Below are 23,552 nucleotides of genomic sequence, written 5' to 3' on the forward strand. Positions count from 1 at the left end.
CTCCAGAAGGACTTCCTGAACTAGCTCCCACTCGTGGGAGACTGCTCTGCCTGCTCAGAGCATCTGCCGCCGTGTTCTGCTCTCTGGCTAGGTGAACTCCCTCTCGTATTGCCCAGAACCGAAGCTGCATAGCCTCTCTGCACAGTAGTAGTGATCCTACGCCTCCTCTCTTGTTGAGATAGTACCTGGCCACTGTGTTGTCCGTCATTATCAGGACATTCTTTCCCTGTACAGAGGGCAGGAAGGCCTTCAGCGCTAGTCTGATTGCCCTCAGCTCCAAAAAGTTGATGTGTAGTTTGTACTCCGATGGAGACCAACGACTGCTGATTGTCAGATCGTTGCTGTGGGCTCCCCACCCTATAAGTGAGGCGTCCGTCAATACTGTTATCTCCGGCCATGGTTGCCAAAAAGATTCTCCCTTGAGGATATTGTTGCAAGCCCACCAGAGTAGATCCTGAGCAACTGTGCTCAGGACTTGCAGAAGATCCGACATACTCCCTGAGAACTGGGACCACTGAGTTCTGAGGGCCCTTGAAGAGATCTCATCCTCAGTCGAGCCTGTGGCACCAGAAAAATGCAGGATGCCATGAGGCTGAGCAACCTCAGAAAATCGAAGGCCGGTAGACGCTGGGCATTCAGGAACTTTGTTACCATCTGCAGAACGTGAAGAGCTCTCACCTCGGGAGGCGAGACTTTGCCCGAGGAAGTATCCAAGACTGCCCCGATAAACTGGAGTTTTTGGGATGGTATCATGCGAGACTTCTTGAAATTGAGAAGCCCAGTTTGTGAAGGAAGCGACAGGTGATCGACAGATGTTCCTGAGCTTGTTCGGGAGAACGCGATCTGATCAAACAATCGTCCAGGTAGGGGTAGACGTGAATCCCTCTTCTCCTGAGACTCGGTGACAACTGCCATCAGTTTGGTGAAAACCCTTAGAGCGGAGGTTAGCCCGAATGGCAGAACTCGAAACTGATAGCAAGAACCGCCAACCGCTAACCTCAGGTACTTTGTGCTTGGGATGGATTGGCACATGAAAGTAAGCATCCTGAAGGTCCAATGATGCAAACCAGTCTCGGCGTTGGAGAGCCTGAAGGATCTGAGAAAGGGTTACCATCTTGAACTAGTCCTTCCTGAAGAACTTGTTAAAGTTTCTTAAGTCCAAGGGGTGGTCTCAATCCTCTGTCCTTCTTTGGGATAAGTAAGGGGAGTACCAACCCTTGTTCCTCTCCGCTACAGGTACATGTTCTATTGCACCTTTCTCTAGCAGGGTTAAGATTTCCTGGATATGGAATTTTGACAGAGTTGGTTCCCGGTGGATGGTCCAGAGGCCTTTCTAGAAAGGGAAGGCAGTAACCTTGAGCTACTGTCTCCAGTGCCCAAGCACCTGAAGTAATGCCCCACCATTCCTTCAGATGCTGAGAGATTCTGCCTCCCACTAGGGTTTTGTGTGATAAGGCCACGGAGTGACTTGGAGGCAGCTGCAGGAGCGGCTGAGGGCAAAGATGCCATTTTTGCACTTCTTCCTCGTCCACCACGAGCAACATTTCTTTTGCCTCTTTGTATGGTCTGTCCTCTTCCTCTACCAAAAGAGGTAGCAGTACCAAAAAGAACAACCTCTCCAGGAAGATGAGCCCGAATATGGTTTCTGAGGCTGTCGCATAGAGGCGCTAAGATTTAGCCGTCGCTTTTGAGGTCTAATTTTTCTAAGCTTTCATCAGCTTTACTACCAAACAGCCTCAAGCCATCAAAAGGCATGTTGAGTAGCCTGGCCTACACGTCTGGTGCAAACCCTGACTTCCTCAACCACGCAAATCTGCATAACACTGTGCTTGCAGCCATGGATCTGCTGATACTATAAGCCGTGTCCAGTCCAGACTGGAGTCATTCCCCCATTGTCTCCTTTCAGTCTTTGACAATATTCAGGAAGCCTTCCCTTTTCTGGTCTTCCGGAATATGTTCAGCCGCCGCCGAAATGTAGTCCCACAGGGTATGGGTAAACCTGGCCAGGGTACAGGTGACATCAGTTGACTGGAGAGCGATGCGACCCGGGGTAAAGACCTTACAGGCCCAAGCATCCAACTTCTTATCCTCTCTATCCAGGGGGATAAATGGATAGGCTGTCTGTCTTGACAAAGTTGCAGCCTGAATAACCAGACTTTCTGGCGTGGGATGCCTACTTATATAATCAGGGTCAGAACTAAAAGTTCTGTACTTCTTTGGAAAATTACTGTTGACTGCAGCAACAGTGGAACTTCCCAGTTTTTTCCTACTGTTCTCTGAAGTGCCCTATGGAAGGGGAGAACTGGGTCCTTCGGGGGGCCCTGGTCAAGTATATCAGTCATATCATCCTGATCAAATGTGGCTGTGGCTCTACCCCATTCAACAACCCTATTCATTAGACTCCTGTGCCCTGAATCTGCATGTTCTGCAGGGACTGGTTTTGTAAACTCTAGCTCTGGTGACGTATCAATGCCACTAGCTGAGTGAAGGGTGTCACACAGGTCTCATTTTCGATTCTGGATCAATTAATTCTTCTGGGACCTCTCTGGTACCATACTGTACTCCAAAAGGAGAAACTTCTACTTCCTCAGAGAAACTTTCTTCAAATATTAAAGACAGACTTAAAGAAGTCTGACTTAGGTAAAGGAGTAAATATCCTTTCCTGTACTGGAGTTTGGGTCGACGGAATCTTCGATGGTATCGAAGGAGTTTTCGAATACACCAATGACATCTTCGACAAGGTGTTGAAAACGCCTTTGGCTTCGAAGTCGAAGCCGTCGTCACCGATGAATCTTCAATGATTTGACAGCGACTCGATATTTTTCGAGGTTCACCTTTACTACTGGATCGTTCCACAGTAGTTCCCGACTTCCTTGTGTCGTCCAATGGAGCGCCCAGGGTCTGGCTCTTTTGAGGCTTCTTTGAGGGGGGAGGGCGGGGGGGGGTCCAGGCCGCATTCTCAAAGACCTTCATCTTACTTCTAAATTCATCCCATTTTCTTGGGGAATCCGACTTAGTCGGACATCACACGAATTCGGTAGAGGTATCAGAGGAAGAGGAGGGAGATCTACGTTTCCCCTTAACCTTCTTTGAAGAGGAAGATAAAGAGCGTCCATCTACTGCGTGATCGAGACCTCTTAGAATGTTTACGGCGATCCGATTCTTTCGGATCGCTCGATTTCCTATGTTTTTTTGACAAGGCCTTCGAAGCTTCCCGCCCCACTGCCAGTTTACCTTTCCTCTCACGAAGCGCCTTCTCCGTCATCAACTGACAGGAGCCACAGTTGCCGGTTCGATAGTCTGAACCTAGGCACCAAAGACAAACGTGGTGAGGATCTGTAATCAACATTTTTGATCCGCAGTCTATACATTTTCTGAACCCCGTCTTGGGAGTAGAAGGGGTGGAAGAAGATTACCATTTCTGAAGAAAATTTCAAAGCGCGCCGTTCGAGAGCGAAGCAATCGGAAAAACGGAAATGAAGCCAACGGGCGCAGCACAATCCATTTATACTGATGGTGATGTTGACACGGTATGGAGCCCATCGAAGGACAGATGCCACGACCTTGTGCAGAGAGCTCTCTGCCAAATTTTTTTTTTCCCAAAGAAGCAAAGCTGGCAGGATACGAATATCATAAGATGATAAATACGTGGAAGGACACAATCCATTCGAATAGTGGGATTGAGAGAGCTACTAACTTGAACTTTACTTTGAGTAGCAACCAATGGCACCATCCAGTCACATAGTTAATCTACATAAAAAGTATAATTTTGGAACTTATGACTTTAGGGCACAAGTTCCCAAACCATCTTAGGGCTGGACTTACTAAGTGCTAGGGAGTTAGTGTTACAATGAAGTGCGCCAACCGTATTCTATGCATCCGACTACTTACCCTATTTGCACTTGTTTTGAATTATATGTTTTTCTATCTTTCGCAAGTGAACGTATCTAGGTATCTCATAGCAAGTGTGCGACAATATTTGCCTAGGTTTTACTGCTTAGTGTGTATGTTAAAGGCCTTACAAAAGCAATGTATATTTGTGTGCCGATCTGTTCAACTGGAATTATTAGTGTTGCTCTGTGTGGACTCGCAGCCCTAGAGCACTCTCACGCCCCCTCCTAAATCACTTGTGTACGAGCGCGATAGAAATAAAATATCAATTAATCTAAGCCTTACCCCTCTGCTACCTACCTTGAATGGGTTTGGCTAGACTTTAGTGTCTTTACTGTTCACCATAAAAGGGGGCCTCCCAAAATCCAGAGGATGGATTTTGGAAATCCATCTGACCTTCCACTAAGCATGAAAATATTTAGTTCCAAAATTGCCACAGGGAGAAAAATAGGAGTAAATGGTTCAGGATGTTGAAAAGTGATTCTGGGGAGGCTGGACAAGTAGTTTGTTAAAGTTCATGAGTGCATGTGCCTTCAAGCCATTTATCCACGAAGTTGTTTGCATAGCCTACTTTGAAATTGTTTTTCTTTATCTAGCATGCTCTCTAAAACACAGTGCACATCTTTTGTAAGGGATTTCCTTTTTCTACTATATTAGGGATAAGTGGGGTAGATTGTGTCACCACTTCATTGGACTGTTCAGAAGGGCTCAGGTGGCATATCCTGTAAGGGATACTGCCGCCCCATCCTTTTTGATTTCTGGTTACTGCCATTACCCATGACCTCTTTACAGGTGCTCTGGCCAGGTATACAAGGAGATGCATACTGTATTATACAACTAAGGTAAGGTCTATGCTACTTGACTTTGCACTACCTGTATGAAAGACCTTTGAAATAACTATTTTTAGTAAGCATAATAAAACAGATTTCAACATGACCTCATTTACCAAAGTAGAATAATAAACATTACAACAGTTCAAGAACACAAAGCTTACATGAAGAATTGTGAACCATTGGTGTCCTTTCCTCTGTTGGCCATTGACAGCAGGAATTCCTTGTTGTGCTTCATAGAAAAGCTCTCATCTAGAAAACAACAAGTACTCAATTACCATTAGCATGAAGAGTAATATTGTTAATTTCCCAAAGTACATTTTAAATTGCGGCCTCACACAACACCATTTCAAATGTTATGTAACGGAAGTGCATGCGTCACAGCAGAAGAGTGATCTCCACAACTTATTGTGAATCTTAATCTGTGTTAAGATGAATATTAAGGAGTCTTTCGAAAGTCCACCATTCAGGACTTTATAAGTCTCTATACTTGGTATACAGAGCTGCAACTTCTATTATAGGCCTGTACCACTCAAGGTAATGGTAACAATGGCAGGGCAGCCAAGCTTATCTTAGGAGGGAGGGATGTACAAAGGTACAAAGAATGTGTAGCATAAATACGGTCGAAAGAAACGTTTAGACACACTATGGGCCATTTAAAACTAATGGTTTATATTATATATACAGGCAAAGAGAATTCTTTAGAAAGGTAAGTACTATCATAAACAAACAGTATAAAAACCAATACAACATTTCTGGTAAATAAACAATGAACAAGACTTATAGAATGTCAGTATGCAATTCAAGTTAAGTAAAACCACTTTGTAGCAATCTTGGTAGTTATTTTTTAGAATAGTTGACATAATTCAAAGGCAAGTAAGAACTTGGCAATTACTTTTCAGAAGGGCAGTATGCAATTGAAAAAGTAATAACTTCATTATAATTTGTTTGATACTTATGACCAAACCAACACCAACATAAGGTAAGTTACTTTTCAATCTTTTTACAGAGCATATTGCCTTAGTAGTCCATCCCTATCTAGTTATTAAGTCTTTCAGGGTCAGATTGGAGGTCAAAAAGGCAAGGCATAAGGTGTAGAACGTCAAGAGTGCCTGTGGAAATATTCAGCAACAAGTAACAGTTTTTGTGGGTAAAAGGCTTCAGGGACTTCAGAGAAGGCTCCCTGATTGCGTTCCAGCATTAGGCCTGTGCAAACGTGTATGGGTGAATTACCAACCACACAAATGACCTCCCTACCCCCACAGAAGCAACAGAAAGACTCTAGGCAAATATTACCTCAAGTGTCTTGGTACCTCAGCAGTGAAGATGTTGATGCAGGCAGAGGCCCTCACGATGCAGCAGCTACAGGACCCAGTCACTGTATTTTTGGTCTTCAGACAAGAGGACACTGGTAGGTATTCTGCAGCAATCTAGTGGACAAGCTCCAAGCAAAGGATTCTTAGTTGCTTCTCGCGGCTCCGATTTTGGCACCCTTTTCAGGATGCCAATGAAGAACGGTTGTTGTCTGAACAATTCGCCTCGCTTTCTCAGTCCAGCACTCTGGTGAGGGCCTTCAAGGAATGGAATTTTGCTTCTGGAGAGCCAGTAGAAGTCCACCAAAGTTTCAGGAAAATGTTTTCTTCAGAAGACTATACACAGCACTGCGGTTTGATGTTCCAGGGCATTGGTGGTTTAGAGCCCTGGAAAGTCACAGCTCTTCATGGGATGGCTCGAAATGCAGGTTGTAACAAAACTGATAGGTCCCACCAGTCCAAGGGAAGGAGACATCCTCTAAAGGTCTCCCCTGTCGCGTGGAAGAAAGGGTCAGCACAGCAGCAGTCACTCAGAAGGCATCTCAGGTCGCTGGAAGTAACTACAGGAGTCTTCGCTTATTCTTCCTCATGGGATTCAGCTCCAGTGGTCAACTAGTCCTGAGCCTCAGGATCCAAGCCATTTATCCAGCAACCCAGACAATCAGCACTCATGTCCTTTTAGGACAGCCAGCCTCCCCGTCAGAACACGTTACAGGCAGGCATGCCAGAAGACAAAACTGCATATTTTTGGACTTCTCCCTCGTTTCCTGTCTTTAGAGAGACACCGGAGCATCTGCAGGCTTCAAAATGGATTCCAGACAAAGGCAAAAGTCAAGCCTGGACCTCCCCCACCCAGCACCGCAGAAGGAGGACCAAGAAAGGACAAGCACACAAGACATGGCGAAAAGAGAATACAGTCACCCTTCTGGGTCAATGGTGGCTCTTCTGCACATTACGGTGGCTGTGAACACAGTCTGCGAGTAAGAATCAAGCAAAAGTGGGTAGAACAAGTCCACTGTTACCATCCATTCAGGTATGTTTGTCACTGGAACAGAACTGTTACAGAAGCAGTGAGAAAGGGGATACTACATGACCCACTCGGCACTCCACATAAGCTGGTGTGTGCTGATCTCACCATGTAAAATGTGTAAAGGATAAAAAGTATACCTATAGCCTTGGACAGGTAAGTACAAAAATACTAGATTTATAATAGGCCCAAAAACACACTAGAAACATGAATCAAGCAGGTAATTTAACCCAACACTCCAACTATAAAACATATAAACAGTATGGGGTCAGAAAAATAGACTGATTTTCCATCTCACTGCTGATATTAAATGAAAGGTGAAAAATCCCATCTTTCCCTATGCTAAGGTTGCTCCCTACCTATCAAAATTAAGATGCTCATCAGTGAGAGTCCAGATCAAGATCAGTCCACTGGGCAAACCAACCGATCCTAATCCAACCATTATTAGAACAACAAAAGCACAGGATGTTGGCCAAGACAAAACGAACAAAGGGCTCAACTCAGCCTCGACCCACAGAGTAAAACCTAAGAAAGACCCCATAAACAGAAAATGGCAAAAAAAGAAGACCGGGGCCATTTTGATGAAATGGTCACCCTTGGGTGCTATACTGCAGCTGAGGATTCAGCCTGCGGCAGAAAAGCACAATGGTAGGAAAATTAAACCACTGCCACCAGCCATTAAAACTAGTGAGGGTAACAAAAAATGTTACATGAGAGCATAAAACAAGGGGCTACTAAGTAACCACTCAGCACTCCACATAAGGTACTGTGTGCCACCATACAAATGTAGATGCCTATGGAGTTTGTCAGACTCCAAATCAGATCAAAAATACATAAGTGAGAAAAAGTCGTCCTCCTTTCCCTGCCCCCCTCTCCCCCCTTTATGTCTCTCCCTGGAATGGAAAGGAAGTTTCCATTGGTTTCCGGTCTTGAAACAGGTGGTAACAAATACAGTTCAGAAACCAAGCCCTACACTTTAAAGGGGCCTTGGACATCATTGCTCTGTGCAATTCCCGTGTAACCAACAAATACTTCAGGGTTTAAAGTAAGTGAAGGAGTAATAAAATCCTTACTTAAAGATTACTTGTTCCCAAAGGAGGGGTCCCCACCGGTGGGATAACACGTGCCCTGTCCCCTAGGAAGTGTCCCTAGTCCCAAAGGGTGTGGCTCCCTCTTGAGAAGGGACACATTCCCTTCGTCCCAGTCTTACCCTTACAGTTATTAGGGTAATGTTAGGATGATTTTCCTTCTTGAGTGAAATTATCCCCCACTCTGCGAGTCACCCAGCATTTTTGATGGACTATTGGATTGTTGGTCCGATTCTCCTGAGTGAGTGGAAACCTTTATCCACACTCACTCTAACCTTGGGGACCGTTTTTACCATGTTTTCTGGCACCTACAGTTCATTACTGCAGCACACAGCACTTTATGTGCAGTATTGCTGGAAGCTCCTTGAACTTTCCTATTTATTTTACCTTTGTTAACACATTTTACCAAGGAAAGGAGACACCCTTTTGTCCCTCCTTTATTTTATTTTGTGACCTTATGTGAAGTGCCGACAGGAAACATCGTCTCCCTTTTCCCACCATTCCAGTAGCTTTTAGTCACTGTTACAAGTTCATCTGGCAGGCTGTTGTCAGTGTACCTTGTTGCACAGCTTTCTGTGGACCTTTGTCGCAGGCTGCCTTCGCAGCTGCAGTAGGAGACCACAAGGGTCACCATTTGCCTAAAACGGTGGCTGTACTTTTCTACACCCTGTTACTTAAACCTTCCTCAACCTGCCTGGGTGGGTGGGGGAGGTCTCGGTAGGTCTTTTGTCTTTGGCGGGCTTCCCTACGAAAGCCTGCCAAGGTTCCCGGAGTGCCTGAGAGGACAGGAAGTGGGGTAGGTGACCAAAAGTCCCCTGGACTTTGTCCTGCAGTGTGCCTGCTTGGAACCAGTTTGCGTTTGGAGGCTGGCTGTCCCCAAAGGACAGTCACCCCCCAAAATTGAATGAATACATGCCTGGTGATTGGTGGGCTTAGCCAGTTTTCCTGCATGGAGGAAAAGGAGGGGGAAAGAGAAGGGAGAAAAAGGGAAGAGAAGGGGGGAAGAAAAGGGGGGGAAGAAAAGGGGGGGAAGAGAAGGGGGGGAAGAGAAGGGGGGGAAGAGAAGGGGGGGAAGAGAAGGGGGGGAAGAGAAGGGGGGGAAGAGAAGGGGGGGAAGAGAAGGGGGGGAAGAGAAGGGGGGGAAGAGAAGGGGGGGGAAGAGAAGGGGGGGAAGAGAAGGGGGGGAAGAGAAGGGGGGGGAAGAGAAGGGGGGGAAGAGAAGGGGGGGAAGAGAAGGGGGGGAAGAGAAGGGGGGAAGAGAAGGGGGGAAGAGAAGGGGGGGGAAGAGAAGGGGGGGAAGAGAAGGGGGGGAAGAGAAGGGGGGGAGAGAAGGGGGGAAGAGAAGGGGGGGAAGAGAAGGGGGGAAAGGGGAAGAGAAGGGGGAAAAGGGAAGAGAAGGGGGGAAACGGGAAGAGAAGGGGGGAACGGGAAGAGAAGGGGGGAACGGGAAGAGAAGGGGGGGAAAGGGAAGAGAAGGGGGGGAAAGGGAAGAGAAGGGGGGAAAGGGAAGAGAAGGGGGAAAGGGAAGAGAAGGGGGGAAAGGGAAGAGAAGGGGGGAAAGGGAAGAGAAGGGGGAAAAGGGAAGAGAAGGGGGGAAAAGGGAAGAGAAGGGGGGAAAAGGGAAGAGAAGGGGGGAAAAGGGAAGAGAAGGGGGGGAAAAGGGAAGAGAAGGGGGGGAAAGGGAAGAGAAGGGGGGGAAAGGGAAGAGAAGGGGGGAAGGGAAGAGAAGGGGGGAAGGGAAGAGAAGGGGGGAAGGGAAGAGAAGGGGGGGAAGGGAAGAGAAGGGGGGGAAGGGAAGAGAAGGGGGGAAGGGAAGAGAAGGGGGGGAAGGGAAGAGAAGGGGGAGGAAAAGAAAAAGCAGAAGGAGGGGAAGGAAGACGAGAAGGAGAAGACAGAAGGAAAACGAGGAGGTGAAAACGAGAAAGGAGGAGGAGGAAGAGAAGAAGATTCAAGACCGAGTGACTACTGCAGCTCCAGCACTTTCTTTGCAGCGACAGGGAAGATCCAAACTGGGCGACTTCCTCCCTTGTACTGGTGGGCCTAACCAGTCTCGAGGCCATCTGCAGTTTGAGCCATCCCATGAAGTGCTGCAACCTTCCAGGCCTAATAAACCTGAATACCCTGGGATCTCTGGAACTGCTGTGGTGCATCATCTCATGAAGTGCAGTTCCGGCTGCAAACATGTGGGCATCTTCCTAAGCCTACAGAGACGCCATCATGACGTAGAAGTCCCCTCAGAAGAGTGGAGGACAGAGAAGGAAGAAAGTCTGCCGGGTGACAACCGTCGATTCAAAGCCTGTGTCGGGCCGCCACAACCAAGTGCCACAAAGATCTGCTGGGCATCCCTGTGACCAAGTCTGGCCATCTGCTCCCGCCAAAGGTTCTTCATCCATTCACCAAAGCCAGATACCCAAACCGGAGCAGCCGTCGTCTTACCTTGGGGACTCCGCTGGTGCCTTCGCTCTTCATCATAGTAGGTGCTGTGCAACTCCTGGGTACTTCGTGTGAGGGTCTAGGAGTAAGAGGCGAACACAATGGTGGCCTGTTCATTGCAAGACTTCTTAACAAAAATGGGAGGAGGGGTGGTTGGAGGAAATCCTCACTAACCCTACCTCTAAGAGGGATTTCCCTGCCTCAACAAAACTAGCTAATGAAACAGTCAGAATTTCCAAGGTAAAGTTTGCTGCCCTGTGTCCAAATCCTAACCTAGACCTCACAAACTAAAGTTGATATGTGACAAGGGAAATGTCTTTTGGCTGCTGACCTGAGGATCAAAACAAAAGTTCCAAAAAGGTGTAGAAAAGCAAATAAAAGTTTCACAAGACTCAAGGAGTTGCTTCCCTTCACACCCCAGAACCCTCCCCCTCATTCCCCCCACACCCCCTGAGTCTTTTCAGCTTTTTCTAAGTGTTTTCCGTCTCTTCAATGCTCAAGATATGTCCTTAACTAGGTTTATCAGACCTGCCTCCAAGGCCCTGCGACAAGGAAGAACGGCCTGGACTCCTTTTCCAAGCCCTACTGAAGATCCCAGATCCTTTGTGAGCAGACCAGACTCCCAAGGGTTCTGCAACGAGGAAGAATAACCTGGCTTTCTCTCCCAGACTGCTGAGGGTCTCTGGCCCGGTTTTCTCAATACACCCTTCTAGGTCCACTCTCCTGCCAAATGGAGTAGTCAACACATTTCCCACTGTCCTCTCTGGTTTCACTTCCACCCACAACCACAGTTTACTCTCCTGCCAAGGTCTCCGAGTGTCACTGCTGCACGTTAGCTTTGCATTGGACTTTTGTCACTGGTCGGGGTGCATCTCTCCAGCACGGGTCCCAGACCCCCTTTGCTTGGGCAAAATCATCGTTTTCTTTATCTGATGTTTCTTGATGCCACAGCCTTGTTTTACTCCAATGCCAAGGTCTGTGAGTGTCAACTGTAAATGCAAAGTTTGCATTTCCTCTTAATGCTCTTCGGGATGCGTTCTCCCAATGTGGGTCCCAGACCACGACGGCAAAGTTTTACATATGTTAGTGCTTATTTCACTTTGCGTTTCTAGTGTTCTCTAGGTCTCCCTAACCCTGGCCTTAGCTACCCTAGTAGCTGCAGTGTGCTGGTGGCCACTCTCCGGTTGTGTTCGGGTCTCCCACTGTCTTGTGTGGCATCTCCAGCTACCTGGAGCCTTCCGCGGTGTTCCACAAGCCTCGAGCAGCTCCATGTAGCTGCTTTGCAAATGGCTGAATGAGGGAAGTTTGCAATAAAAGCCAGAGTAGCTCCTGTACCTCTGGTAGAGGGAGCTCTTGGTGTGAAAGGCAAAATCTTGTTTGATAGGGAGTAGCAGAGATGTATGCATCTCACTATCCATCTGGAGATGGCATTCTTTGAAACGTGATCACCTTCTCTGCCAGGTGCTATGTAGACAAACAGTTGATCTATTTTCCTTAGCGGTTTTGGTTTGTTTACGTAGTACAGAAACGCCGTCCTTACATCCAGTGTATGGAGGTTTTGCTCAGCTGAGCTTGAAGGTTTTTGAAAGAAAGAGGGTAGTTCAATGGATTGGTTAACCTGGAACTTGGCTATGTATTGAGGTGAAAATCTACGGTGTGTTCTTAATACCAACTTGTCTTTGTGGACAACAAAGAAAGGGTCTTGCACTGACAAAGCCTGTAGCTCACTAACCCTTCTTATGGAGATGATGGCTACCAGAAAAGCTGTCTTGTACTTTAGGCGTTTAAGGCTGGATTTGTGCATGGGCTCGAACGGAGGACCCATGAGCTTTGAGAGTACCACATTGAGATCCCAACCTGGAGGCGGGTTGGAAATGGGGTGGAGGGGTAGACTCTTTACTCCCTACATGAAAGCCTTAACAAGGACTTTCCATCAGGACACCTGATTCTGTGAAGTGGTAAACGCGAATAGAGCCGCTAGGTGAACTTTGATGGAGTTAAATACTAGGCCAGAATCTAGTAAGTGGAGCATGTAGTGATGAATGTGTGAAGGAGTACATTCAATAGGGTTTACATCCTTCGATTGGCACCATATTACACATCTTCTCCATTTGTTGAAGTAGCAGTGCATGGTGAGGTAGCTTTAAATGTTTAAATGACTTTAGGAGCCAAGCTGCTAAGTTTATAGATTGAGGGTATGGGTGGAGTGTTGTCCCCCCCTGTGCTGGGAACGCATGTTGTGGGGGCACGGGAGTTTGATTGGGTTGTACATCGCCAGTCTGATCAGATGTGGAAACCACGGTGGTCTTGCCCAAATGGGAGCAACCAGGCATATAGTTGCTTGTTCCTGGTGCATCATGTGCACCATCCTGCTCAGGAGTGGTGTTGGTGGAAAAGTGTAAACAAATTTCCCTGACCAGCACATCCATAGGGCATTCCCCTTGGATTTGGGTTGAGGATGCCTGGATGTAAAATCTGGACCCTGTGCGTTTAGGCTTGTGGCAAACAAGTCTAAAGGAGGATAACCCCAAGAGGGAGAAGATCTTGTCTAGAATTCCTCAGTTGAGTTGCCACTCGTGTTCTTCGGGTAGGAGGAGCTCTGCTTAGAGAATCTGCTCGAGAATTGTGTTCCCCTGGAACGTGGAGACACTAGGAACATGTTCTGCCTGAGTGCCCACTTCCACATTTTCTGGGATAGCCTGAACAGACTTGAGTGTGCATGCCTCCCAGCTTATTTATTTAATAGATGGCAGTGGTACGGTCTGTGAGGACTTGCACGGTTTGGCCTGTTAGATGTGGTTGAAAAGCTTGCAGGGCTTTGAGCACTGCCAGTAGTTCTAGGAGGTTGATGTGGTTTTGTGCTGTTATTTGTGTCCACGTGCCATGCGCTGTGTGGCACAGGTAATGGGCTCCCCATCTGGTAAGTGATGGGTCTGTTTTAATTATCGCTTGTGCTGGAGGATTGTTAAAGGGTTTCCCTTTTAACAGACTTTCCTTTGACCACAAGCAAAGTGCTTGTACTATGTTTAGTGAAACAGCCACTAGATTGTCCCACTGACCTCTTGCCGAGACCACCGTTTCACTAACCACTCTTGCATTGGGCGCATGCACAACCGTGCATGTGGAAACAGATAAACGCATGAAGCCATCATCCTGAGCAGGCAAATTGCCTTGGTTATTTGGCGACCGGCCAGATAATTAGGTGTTTGCAGCAGTATGTTTTGGACTTTTTCCTTTGAGGGGAAGACTAGCCCCTCTCTTGTCTTTATGATAGCTCCTAGGAACTGTTTGGTTTGATTAGGAACACAGGATTGATTTTTTCACGTTGATTGAGAACCCCCAATTGGAACAGAAGGTTGATTATTCTTTGGGTAGTTTGCGTGCAAATTTGGGAGGAAACCCCAGTTATCAGCCAGTCATCCAGATAAGGGTACACTCCGATTGATTGTCTGCGTAAGTGCGCCGCCACTATCGCCAATACCTTGGTGAATACCCTTGGAGCGGAGGCTATACCAAAGGGTAGCACTTTGAATTGGTGGTGTTGATTTGCTATCCTGAAGCGCAGGAATTTTTGATGCGCTGGGAACATTGAAATATGAAAGTATACATCTTTCATGTGCAATGTTGCCATGTAGTGCCCTTGTTTTAGCAGTGGGATTACTTCTTGTAGCAATGTCATGCACAACTTGTGGCTTGACATATGTTTACAGGGCGCCGGTCTTGGACAGGGCGCGTTGTAAGGTCTTTCTTTGGAACAAGGAAATGCATTGGATACCCTTGTTTACCTGGTTTGCGGGACGATCTCTATGGCGTCCTTTGCCAGCAGTGCTTTGACCTCTTCTAGCAGAATGCGCTGTTCCTCCTGCATTTTGTCTTGCCGGGTGGTTGGGTGGTGACTGTTCTATGCAATAGCCTCCCGCCACGGTGGCAAGTACCCACTTGTCGGACGTAATCCCCTCCCATGCATGGGTAAAATGACAAATGCGACCTACTGGAGAAGCATGGGAGGTGATCTGGAGTGGGTAGTCATTGCTTTGGTGGGGTGGAGCCTCTGTTGGAGGAGGATTTGCCTCTATTTCTAGACCTTTTGTGTCCCCTTTGAATATTTTGTTGGAAGGATTGCCCCGATGAGGAACCCCAAGATGAAGCTGGTCCGCCCTGGTTATAGTTAAAGGACCGCTGGGAGTTCTGTCCTCGAAAACTGTGTATTAAATGCACCTCTCTGCACAAAAGAGTCTGTTGTCCTAGGGACTTGAGGGTTTCATGCTCCTAGCACTTTCCAGTACATCCTCGACTGCCATCCCAAATAAGGCGTTTGGTTCAATCCGCATATTTAGCAGGGTGACTTGGGTTTCTAGTTTAAAACCGGATTGTCGTAGCCATGCATGGTGCTTAATGAGGGTACCCTCAGCTACTATACGGCATGCATTATTTGTTGCATCCAGATTATTTAGGATCCAACTTGCCACCGGCTTACCCTCAGCTACTGTTTTTAAAAGCTGCTATTTAAGGGGTCCTGGGACAGTCGATTGGTTGTGAGATCTTGTCCCATGTGGCAATTATAACTTGCCAAGAGCATGGTGTTATTGGCTATCCTTACTTGGTGGGCAGCCGCGCAAGCTACTTTCCTGCCCAGAGTATATATTTTCTTGTTCTCCTGGTCAGGAAGGGCTTAGGTAGAGGCTTAGGGGTGCCCGCTCAGGCTTTAATTGACCCCTGCTGTATAATGGGTCAGTTGGGGCTGGTCTGAACATCTTCTCAATACGAGGGTTAACTGCCCTTGTAAGGTTGGGGTAAGTAATGAAGGTTAAATGTGGCTTTGGATTGACTGCAGGAGTGGTATGAACTGTGCTGCTGTAACGCTTGCCTCTGGGGCCCTGCAGGAGTGCCTGGTCCGGTCTATCGGAGATCTCCAGTCCTTGTCGCTGCCCAGAACACTCCCTTCACCCTGCCCGCTGCAGGTTTAGTCACCCAGTGATCAGAGAGGTGGGAGAGGCCTGGATGAATAAGGTGCCGGGGCGCCCCTGTATTGCCAAGTCTTTTGGGAACCTTCCGGGTGTGTTGTAGAAAAAATGTCAATCCCAGTTCCTTCACTGGGTCACGGCGGCTCTGCAGTCTCTACCCAGTTTCTTCACTGTGTTATGGTGGCCCAGGCCTGCTACGACGCACCAGTCCGCCTTAGGATTGTCTTATTTGTAGCCACAGAATATCTCGTTATCTGTAGGCACCAGAGTGTTTATTTATGGGCACCACTCCGCTCTGGTGAGGTCTCCTTGGCCCAGCAGGGGTATGTGAGCGGAATGCCCGCGTGCCTTTTAGTTCTGCTGTTGAATGTCCAACCCCTTTTTCTTGTTCTTTTCTCAGATCTATATATGCCTGTGGAGTAGGCCTGCAACCGTATACGGAAAGCCACTGGACCCGATGCGTGGAGAAACGAGTTGTTGAAGTAAGTAGTGTGAGGATGGTGGGAGGGGTATGGGAAGCGTGGACAGTTTGTCGCTTAAACCAGTGTTCTTGGTTTTTTCAGGAGCAGCGGGTGTACCTGGATGCAGACCCGCGGGAGAAATCCAGTGGACGAAGCAGACGAGCAATGCTGATCCTGCGATGTTGGAGGAGTTCCAGGGAAGTCACGGTGAGTATCAGGTAAACCGGTGGGCTCTTGGAGTCTGACACGTAGTGAAGCGCTGGATTTCAGGAACGCTGAAGACTAGCATAGAACGCCGGGTCCGTGACAGGCAAGCGTCACGCTGGATCCCAGCCAGAGAAAACGCTAAGCACTGGGTGTGGCCTAGGGCAGGTTTATATAGCACTGGGCCCATCCAGCACCACTAGACCATCATGATACTTGTACTGTGGCCCTCTAGGGTCCATGTTGGATCCTCCTGAATGATCCAACCCGGGGGCCATTTTGGATGGGGCAATTTGCCTAAAGCACTGGCAGCAGCCCGTTCCTGCGCCATGCAGCCATTCTCACAGACCAGATACCCCCAATGCTACCAACTGGGGTTTTGGGGGTCTTTGGGGTCATGACAGCTGCAGATCTTTCATCCCCAAGGATGTCCTCTACAAAGTCCTTGTTGACTTGTGCCTCCTGGGTATCCATTTGAAAATGTTCTGCAGCTTGTAAGAGGAGCCAATTATACTGAAGCGGATTATCCACAGGGGACTCACCACTGGTTGGTCATGATGGTCCAGAGATTGTAAGATATAAACATCATCATCATAATATTGGTCTGTGTCATCTAGGTCCCCTTGGTCTGCTATTGAACCAGCGTCCTGTAAGCCTGAAGTATCAATGCAGTATATGTCTGCAGGAATGTTTTCCGAGGTACTAGGCTGGGCAGTGTCCAGACGGGTTCTTTTGGTGGCAGGCTGCTTTTAGCTGTCTCCCCTTGAGAGGGCGGTTAATCAAAACAAACAAAGCTAGACATTCTCCTCATTACTCTATCAAACTGTTCAGGGCTCCATTGTGTGGAGCTTGTGACACCTGTAGGAACAGGGGATAAGGAATGCCTCTGATCTAGAGGGTTGTTTGTGGAGCATTGCCCATGAAAGGGTGTCACTAGGGGCAGAGTATCCTTTATCCTTTGAAATAGGGATTTGAGGATAGGGGGTCGAAGATTGTGTGCTTCAACGTATTGCTTTTGAGGAGTGTGCCTGGGATGTGTTTAACATGTGCTCTCATTTTGGAACTGTTAGAAAGGGCGGTCAGCGCGTCTTTCGACGAGCGGTCGCCAGTACTCGAGTATTTGTCCGATTTGCTTGCAGTGTCGGACACAGACTTAAGCGTCTGTTTTGGGGGCCCTCTCATGTGGCAAACACGATGGCCCAGAAGACAGGGACTTTTCAGACCTTCTCTTCGACATCACATGTGGCTCATCGGTAAACGAAGTGGCCGACTGTCAGCGATGTGGGTGTGTTCAGTGATGCATGCAGTGTGGGTGCTTGAGTTGCCAGGTGTTCTCTGTAGCAGAACTATCAGCCTGCCTGTTGGAGTCAGGGGCTCGCACGCAGGAACCAGTCTGGTCCCTATCGCCCTCTGCGTCACTTAGGACACAGACATCGCTGGAGGCTTCCTCCACATCCATGGCGGCCTTGGTCTGCATCGCGTGATGGGCCCAGCGCTTAGTCTTCCAGTCCTTTAGTGTCTTGGGCCGAAAAAGTTTCCAGAACTTGCACTGCTTTGCGGGATGGTCCCTGGTAAGGCAGAAGTTACACACCTTGTGCGAGTCCGTACAGGGAAACTTCCGGTTACAATAAGGGCAAAATTTAAATGGTGTTTTTTCCACAATAAAGAGATGGCAGCTCGGCGATGAAAAGGGAAGAGGGAAATGGGCCTTCTCCAAAAGAAAGAAATTATGACCTCCCCCACTCTCCCTACTGTGAAGGGCCGAGGCCTGTATTGGCCTAGGTAGGCCGCAGTAAGTGCGTTGAGACGGTTGAAGCAGTCGTCGCCGACAAAGAATCAGTCCCCGAGAGCGGGCGCCGAAGATCTTGCGGTGTACGGCAGTCGAAAAGGAAAGAAAGCCTACATTTAAACTTGTACAGTTAAAGGCGTTAACCAGAAGAAAGAACTCTGCAACTTGCGTCAGACTATGAGGGCAGAAAAAAAACAATCTGAGGGACCTCGACGAATGAAGGACCATGGGTACAGGGGACGTCACACTAGGGATAGTATTATTGGCACACACTGTCGACGACCCTTTTCGAGTTCACTACTATATGTCTGCCTATGCATAGCATGCGATCTAAGCAGATCCACAAGCCTCAAACGTATAAATTCAAAACGATCTGCATTGTCCACAAAGCGTTCTGGGGATTGGGGCCTCAATACCTTCAACTCTCTCTTCCTAAATATCTACCTTCTCGAGCTAATCGCTCATCCGCCTCCAACTCCCTCAGGGTAAGTCGCTTCTCCAAGCAGCGAGTTGGTGGCAGATCTTTCTTCTGCTGGGGCCTCCCTCTGGAACAGCCTCGCTACCTCTGAAACTTTATGAGAACCATTTTCGGAAGCACCTCAAGACCTTCCTCTTTGCTTCTGCTTTCTCTTCTCCTCTCCCCTGCTGATCGCCTGGCTGAAACTGCACTGGTTAACTGGCTACCCTCTGATCTCGGGCCCAGGTCCCCTCCCCGCCAGTTGCACACCTGCACTGCACCCCTGGCAACCCTTGCACTTGGGGACTGTTTCTGTATCCCTACAGCCCCCTACCAGCACTTGACACCCAATGTCTGCCCTTACCATTGCACTTGCCACCAGCTGGCTGCACTTTTGTCTTTATTACTGTTATCCTATGTACTGCACTGCCCCCCCATCCCCTGAGCTTTTCCCCTTCCCTCTCCCCTGCACCTGCGTGATCTCAATGTCAACTGGCCAAGTAAGATTGTTGTCTGTCTTCCCCGTGTTCCCCCCTTGCCTTGGCACGCCTTGAAACACTTGTGTACAGGCCCGTTATAAATGAGATTATATATGATTAGATATATATATATATCTATATATATATATCTATATATATATATATATCTATCTATCTATATATATATATCTATCTATCTATCTATATATATCTATCTATATATATATATCTATCTATCTATATATATATCTATCTATATATATATATATATATCTATATATCTATCTATATATATATCTATATATATATATATATATCTATATATATATATATCTATATATATATATATATCTATATATATATATATCTATATATATATATATAATAAACCATTATTTTTACAATCCATCAGTGTATTGATATTTCTTTCGACCATATGTATGCTACAATTTCTTTGTACCCATCTACAGCCTTCTCTCCCTCCTAAGATAAGCCTGGCTGCTCTGTCACTGCTACCAACATCTCAGGTGGTACAGCCTTATACTAAGAGTTGGAGTTGCTGTATGAAGTGCACTGAATGAATACATGTGTTTTCCTCTAGAAGTGGAACCAGCTCTATCGCTCCGTTCTGTAGCAGTGTCAGAATCCCTTCTTCTAAAATCAAGTGATATTCTGGAGACGTTCTTATTGATCCATGAGGATGGTGGCAAGATCTTTCTAGGAAATGTATTAAATATCCCCTGGCCACAGCCGATTTCACCTACTGATCTGATGTTATCCCCTCCCATGCGTGGATGAAAAGCGTTATGCAGCCCCCTATTGAGGAAACATAGGAGGGTACCTGGACTGGAACGTCATTTGCTGGAGGGGACAGCAGAGCCTATAGAGGCTGCAACTCTGCCCCAACCTTTTCTTCTTCTAAAACCGCTGTTGACTGGTTTGAAAAGAGGTAGATTGGTTCTGAGGATTGAACCATGAGGATTAAGTGGCTTCAACACCACAGTGTGAGGCCCTTGTGTACCCCTGGCTCTGAAATTAACACAGAGTATAGAAGTGCCCTGATAAATGAAGGGTTCATTTGAAATCTGCCCTAGTGTCTTCAAGGTTTCAGTTCCTTCTTTGTGGTTTCTAGCTGATCATCCACTGCCTTCCCAAAGAGGACAGAGTCATGTTTATTAGGGTTGCCTGTGTTTCAGGCTTGAAGCCTAAATTCGAAAGCCATGAATGGTGTTTGAGCAAGGTGCCTTCAACTAAGATTCTGTCAGAGGTCTGCTGAATCAAGAATATATTTGTAAAAATATGTCTGGGTACTTGTTTCCCTTCATTAGAAACGGAGTAATTAGGAACTGGTTCAAGAACATAATCAAGTTGTTTTAGTATTAGATACCATTACATAGGTGTTCGCTATGCGAGTTAAATAGGCCCCAAAAGGGGTCACTCCTTTGCTTAGGGCAGATCATCTTTTGCACTCCTTGTTGGGTGGTGCTTCGGTGTTTGACAGTGCCACACCCGCTCTTTTCCTTGTAGTGGTGACAAGCTAATCAGACTTTACATGCCCTCTAATGTCAAGTGGGTCTAGTGGTGCTGCCTAGCCAATTTCTATCCTGGGGTTGATTGCACAAGTTAGTGAATATGTAACTAACGATGGAGCAACTGTTTAATTGAGTGCAGAGGAGGAATAGCTTTGCTGACTGCTTTCCTCAGTGAAAATCCCGTCCACAAAATCAGTGTTTTTTACTGTTCGAATTTGGATATTAAAATGGTTTGGATCCCAAGGTCATTAAACAAAAGCTGATCGTCAATTAGGAAAGTGTGACCACCCTCCGGTGTAACATCAGGAAGGTCTATAATGTGATGTCTGCATCATCTTGATCATAACTCAGTGGGATCCTCTGGATCATCATACCATGCTTCCTGATCTCGCTCCCCTTGATCCTGATAGAAAATGGAATCATGAGAGCTTTGTGTGTCATGATTGGGCTGTTCAGTAATGTCGACAATAGCATGCATGGGAGAGGTCTGGTGCTTTGGAGATTTAGTTAAGGGTTGTGCCATTTCTAAATGTAGTGTTTTCTGTTTAATTGGGCAATGTTCCAGCAACGTGACAAAGTAGGAAACTTTATCCATAGTGTCCTGGAAACATGTTTTAGGGATCTCTAGCAGAGAGAACACAATTGCTTCTGGGTCTTCCCTTGGCCTCGTTTTATGAAGTGATTGAGACAATGGGGAGGTAGCTTCAGAATATTCTGTTACCTTCTGTGGAACAGATGGTGTCTCTTTGGTGTTTCCCTGAGACTTTTCTGTGTGTTTCTACTTACTAGAATGTGTCTTGTGAGATTTAGCTTGTTTCAGCAGTCGCCAGCCACCCGTTGCAGGACTTGATGGCATGTCAACTGGCACCTGTTTGTTTTTTCAGCTTGCGCTAGACGCAGGTGTCGAAGCACAGCAGACTTGTGGTCGGTAGGCTGCAAAGTGCCTTCCGCTGGTCCGCTGCCTTCTATCGGTGCATCCATCGGAGAACGGCTCAGGGTTGTTACGACAGTTTTTCTGAAGTCCACCCAAGGGGCTTTATAAAACTATACTTTAAGCAATACAGCAAACTTCAACTCTTTGTATAGACCTACACTGCATCATACACTGCATCATATGGCAGTGTTGACAGAGCAGTCAGGCTTATCTTAGGTGGGAGAGAGGGCTGTAGATAGGTACAAAGAACTTGTAGCATACATATGGTCCAAAGAAACACTGATACACGTATGTATTGTAAAATAATTTTTTTATTTTATATACACATAGGCAAAGAGAAATCTTTAGAAAGGTATGTACTATTATGTAACAATTATAAAAACCAACACTACTCATGGTATGCTAACAAAAGTATGAACCGTATTTAGAATAGCAGTATGAAGTTCAAGGCGAGTAAAACCTAGTGATACACATTTAGAATGGCAGTATGTTATTCATGGGGAGTAAAACCACATTAGTAGATATTTCGATTGATGGTATGCAATTCAAGGTGAGCAGGCCCTATTGTTAATATGCCATGTTAATTATTCTGTTTCAGGAATATTTTATTTTAGTCATACCAACACTGTTATAAGTACTCTGCAATATACAATTTATTCTTCTCTCAGAAATGATTAAGTTACACAAACATTACATTTCAGAATAGTGGAACACAATTCTAAGGTAATCAAGAAATTATAAGTTGCTCACCGTAGTGACTAACTTAGTCCTAGTCCATAGTCCCCTTTCCTCCATACTACATCGGCGTCCCTCGCTAGGGACGGGAGATGGAATATTTTTCACCAAGAAAATGATCTTCCCTTTAAATTTAGATGCGCGCGGGGGCATAGCCCTGGAAGCATGCGCTGCCCTGACTCTGCCCACCAGCACCACTCCTCAGTCCCCTTTGACGCGTCGCCAATATTAACATTGCCTAATGACACTAGTTCTATAAGGGGGGCAGGGGGGGTGGAGGTTGGGACATATGGAGCAAAGGGGACTATGAACTAGGTGTACGATAGTCACTATGGTGAATAACTTGTAATTACTACATCCCGTCCCCCTTCCTCCATACTGCATGGGCGATTACAACTGAATGTAGAGAGGTGCTCTCTTAAGAAAACAAGTTCCTTAACACTGCCTAACCAAATGCTGCGAACAACCGGGAGCCAGCATCCAAGCAGTAGTGCTTGCAGAAGGCCGAGGGCATATCCCACGTAGCAGACTTGCTGATCACCTACCACGGCACGTGCCTTCGGTACGCGACAGCCGTGGCCTTAGCTCCGATTGCATTGGCATGCATGTTCACTGGAAGAGGTTTTTGCTGCCTCTCATACGCCTCCTTGATGGCGTAACCATCCACCTAGCTATGGAAGCCTTGGCGGCCTGACAACACGGCTTTGCCCCCCGAAGGTGAGGTCCCGTCAAGGTAGAATTGTAGAGCGCACCCGACATCTAGACAGTGCAGCACCCTCTGAGCATCATCCTTCGGATCCGCAAAGAACGTTATCTCCTCACTCAGGTGGAAAGAGGAGACAACCTTGGGTAAGAATGCAGGCCGAGTTCTAAGCACCACCTTGTCCTTATCAAAAGTAGTATAAGGATCCGAGGCCACCAACGCCTGGATTTCACTGATCCGGTGTGCCGAAGTGAGGCCCATCAGGAGGGCAGTCTTGATAGGGACTAGCCAGATGTCCGTGGACGCCATAGGTTCGAATGGTTTATGCGCCAGGGTGCCCAAGACCACAGTGAGGTCCCACACAAGGGTGTGGCTTCTTGATGGGAGGGTAAAGCCTAGTCAGGCCTGCCAAGTGTCTTTTAACGAACGGATTGGAGGACGAAAATACCTCCACCTCAGAGTTCCTGTAGGCCCCAATAGCCGCCAGATAAGTACGGCATGTGTCTACCTGCACCCCCGAGTGTGCGAGGTGTGCCAAAAAGGATAGCACGTTGTCCAACGTGCAGGTCAAGGGATCAACCTCCTTGGATTCTGCTCAGTGACAAAACATAGTCCACTTGCTTTTGTATTGGCTCCTGATAGCATCACTCCTAGCTCCTTGTAGAATATCTAGGTTGGATTGAGACAGCTGCAGATGCCTCAGTGTGAATTG

At 47.1% G+C, this 23,552-nt stretch overlaps 1 protein-coding gene across 1 annotated transcript in view; it reads right to left on the bottom strand.

The window, feature by feature from the left end:
• The window catches only part of PPIG (peptidylprolyl isomerase G), a 776,344-nt gene that overhangs the window by 539,287 nt on the left and 213,505 nt on the right, over positions 1–23,552 (bottom strand). The window contains exon 7 of the mRNA XM_069616162.1: positions 4,886–4,973. Within this exon, the coding sequence (XP_069472263.1) occupies positions 4,886–4,973 (88 nt within the window). The remainder of the gene's footprint in view (positions 1–4,885; positions 4,974–23,552) is intronic.

This window comes from Ambystoma mexicanum, chromosome 9, assembly GCF_040938575.1.
Source record: "Ambystoma mexicanum isolate Mex_15411 chromosome 9, UKY_AmexF1_1, whole genome shotgun sequence".
In the NCBI taxonomy this organism is placed as follows: domain Eukaryota; kingdom Metazoa; phylum Chordata; class Amphibia; order Caudata; family Ambystomatidae; genus Ambystoma; species Ambystoma mexicanum.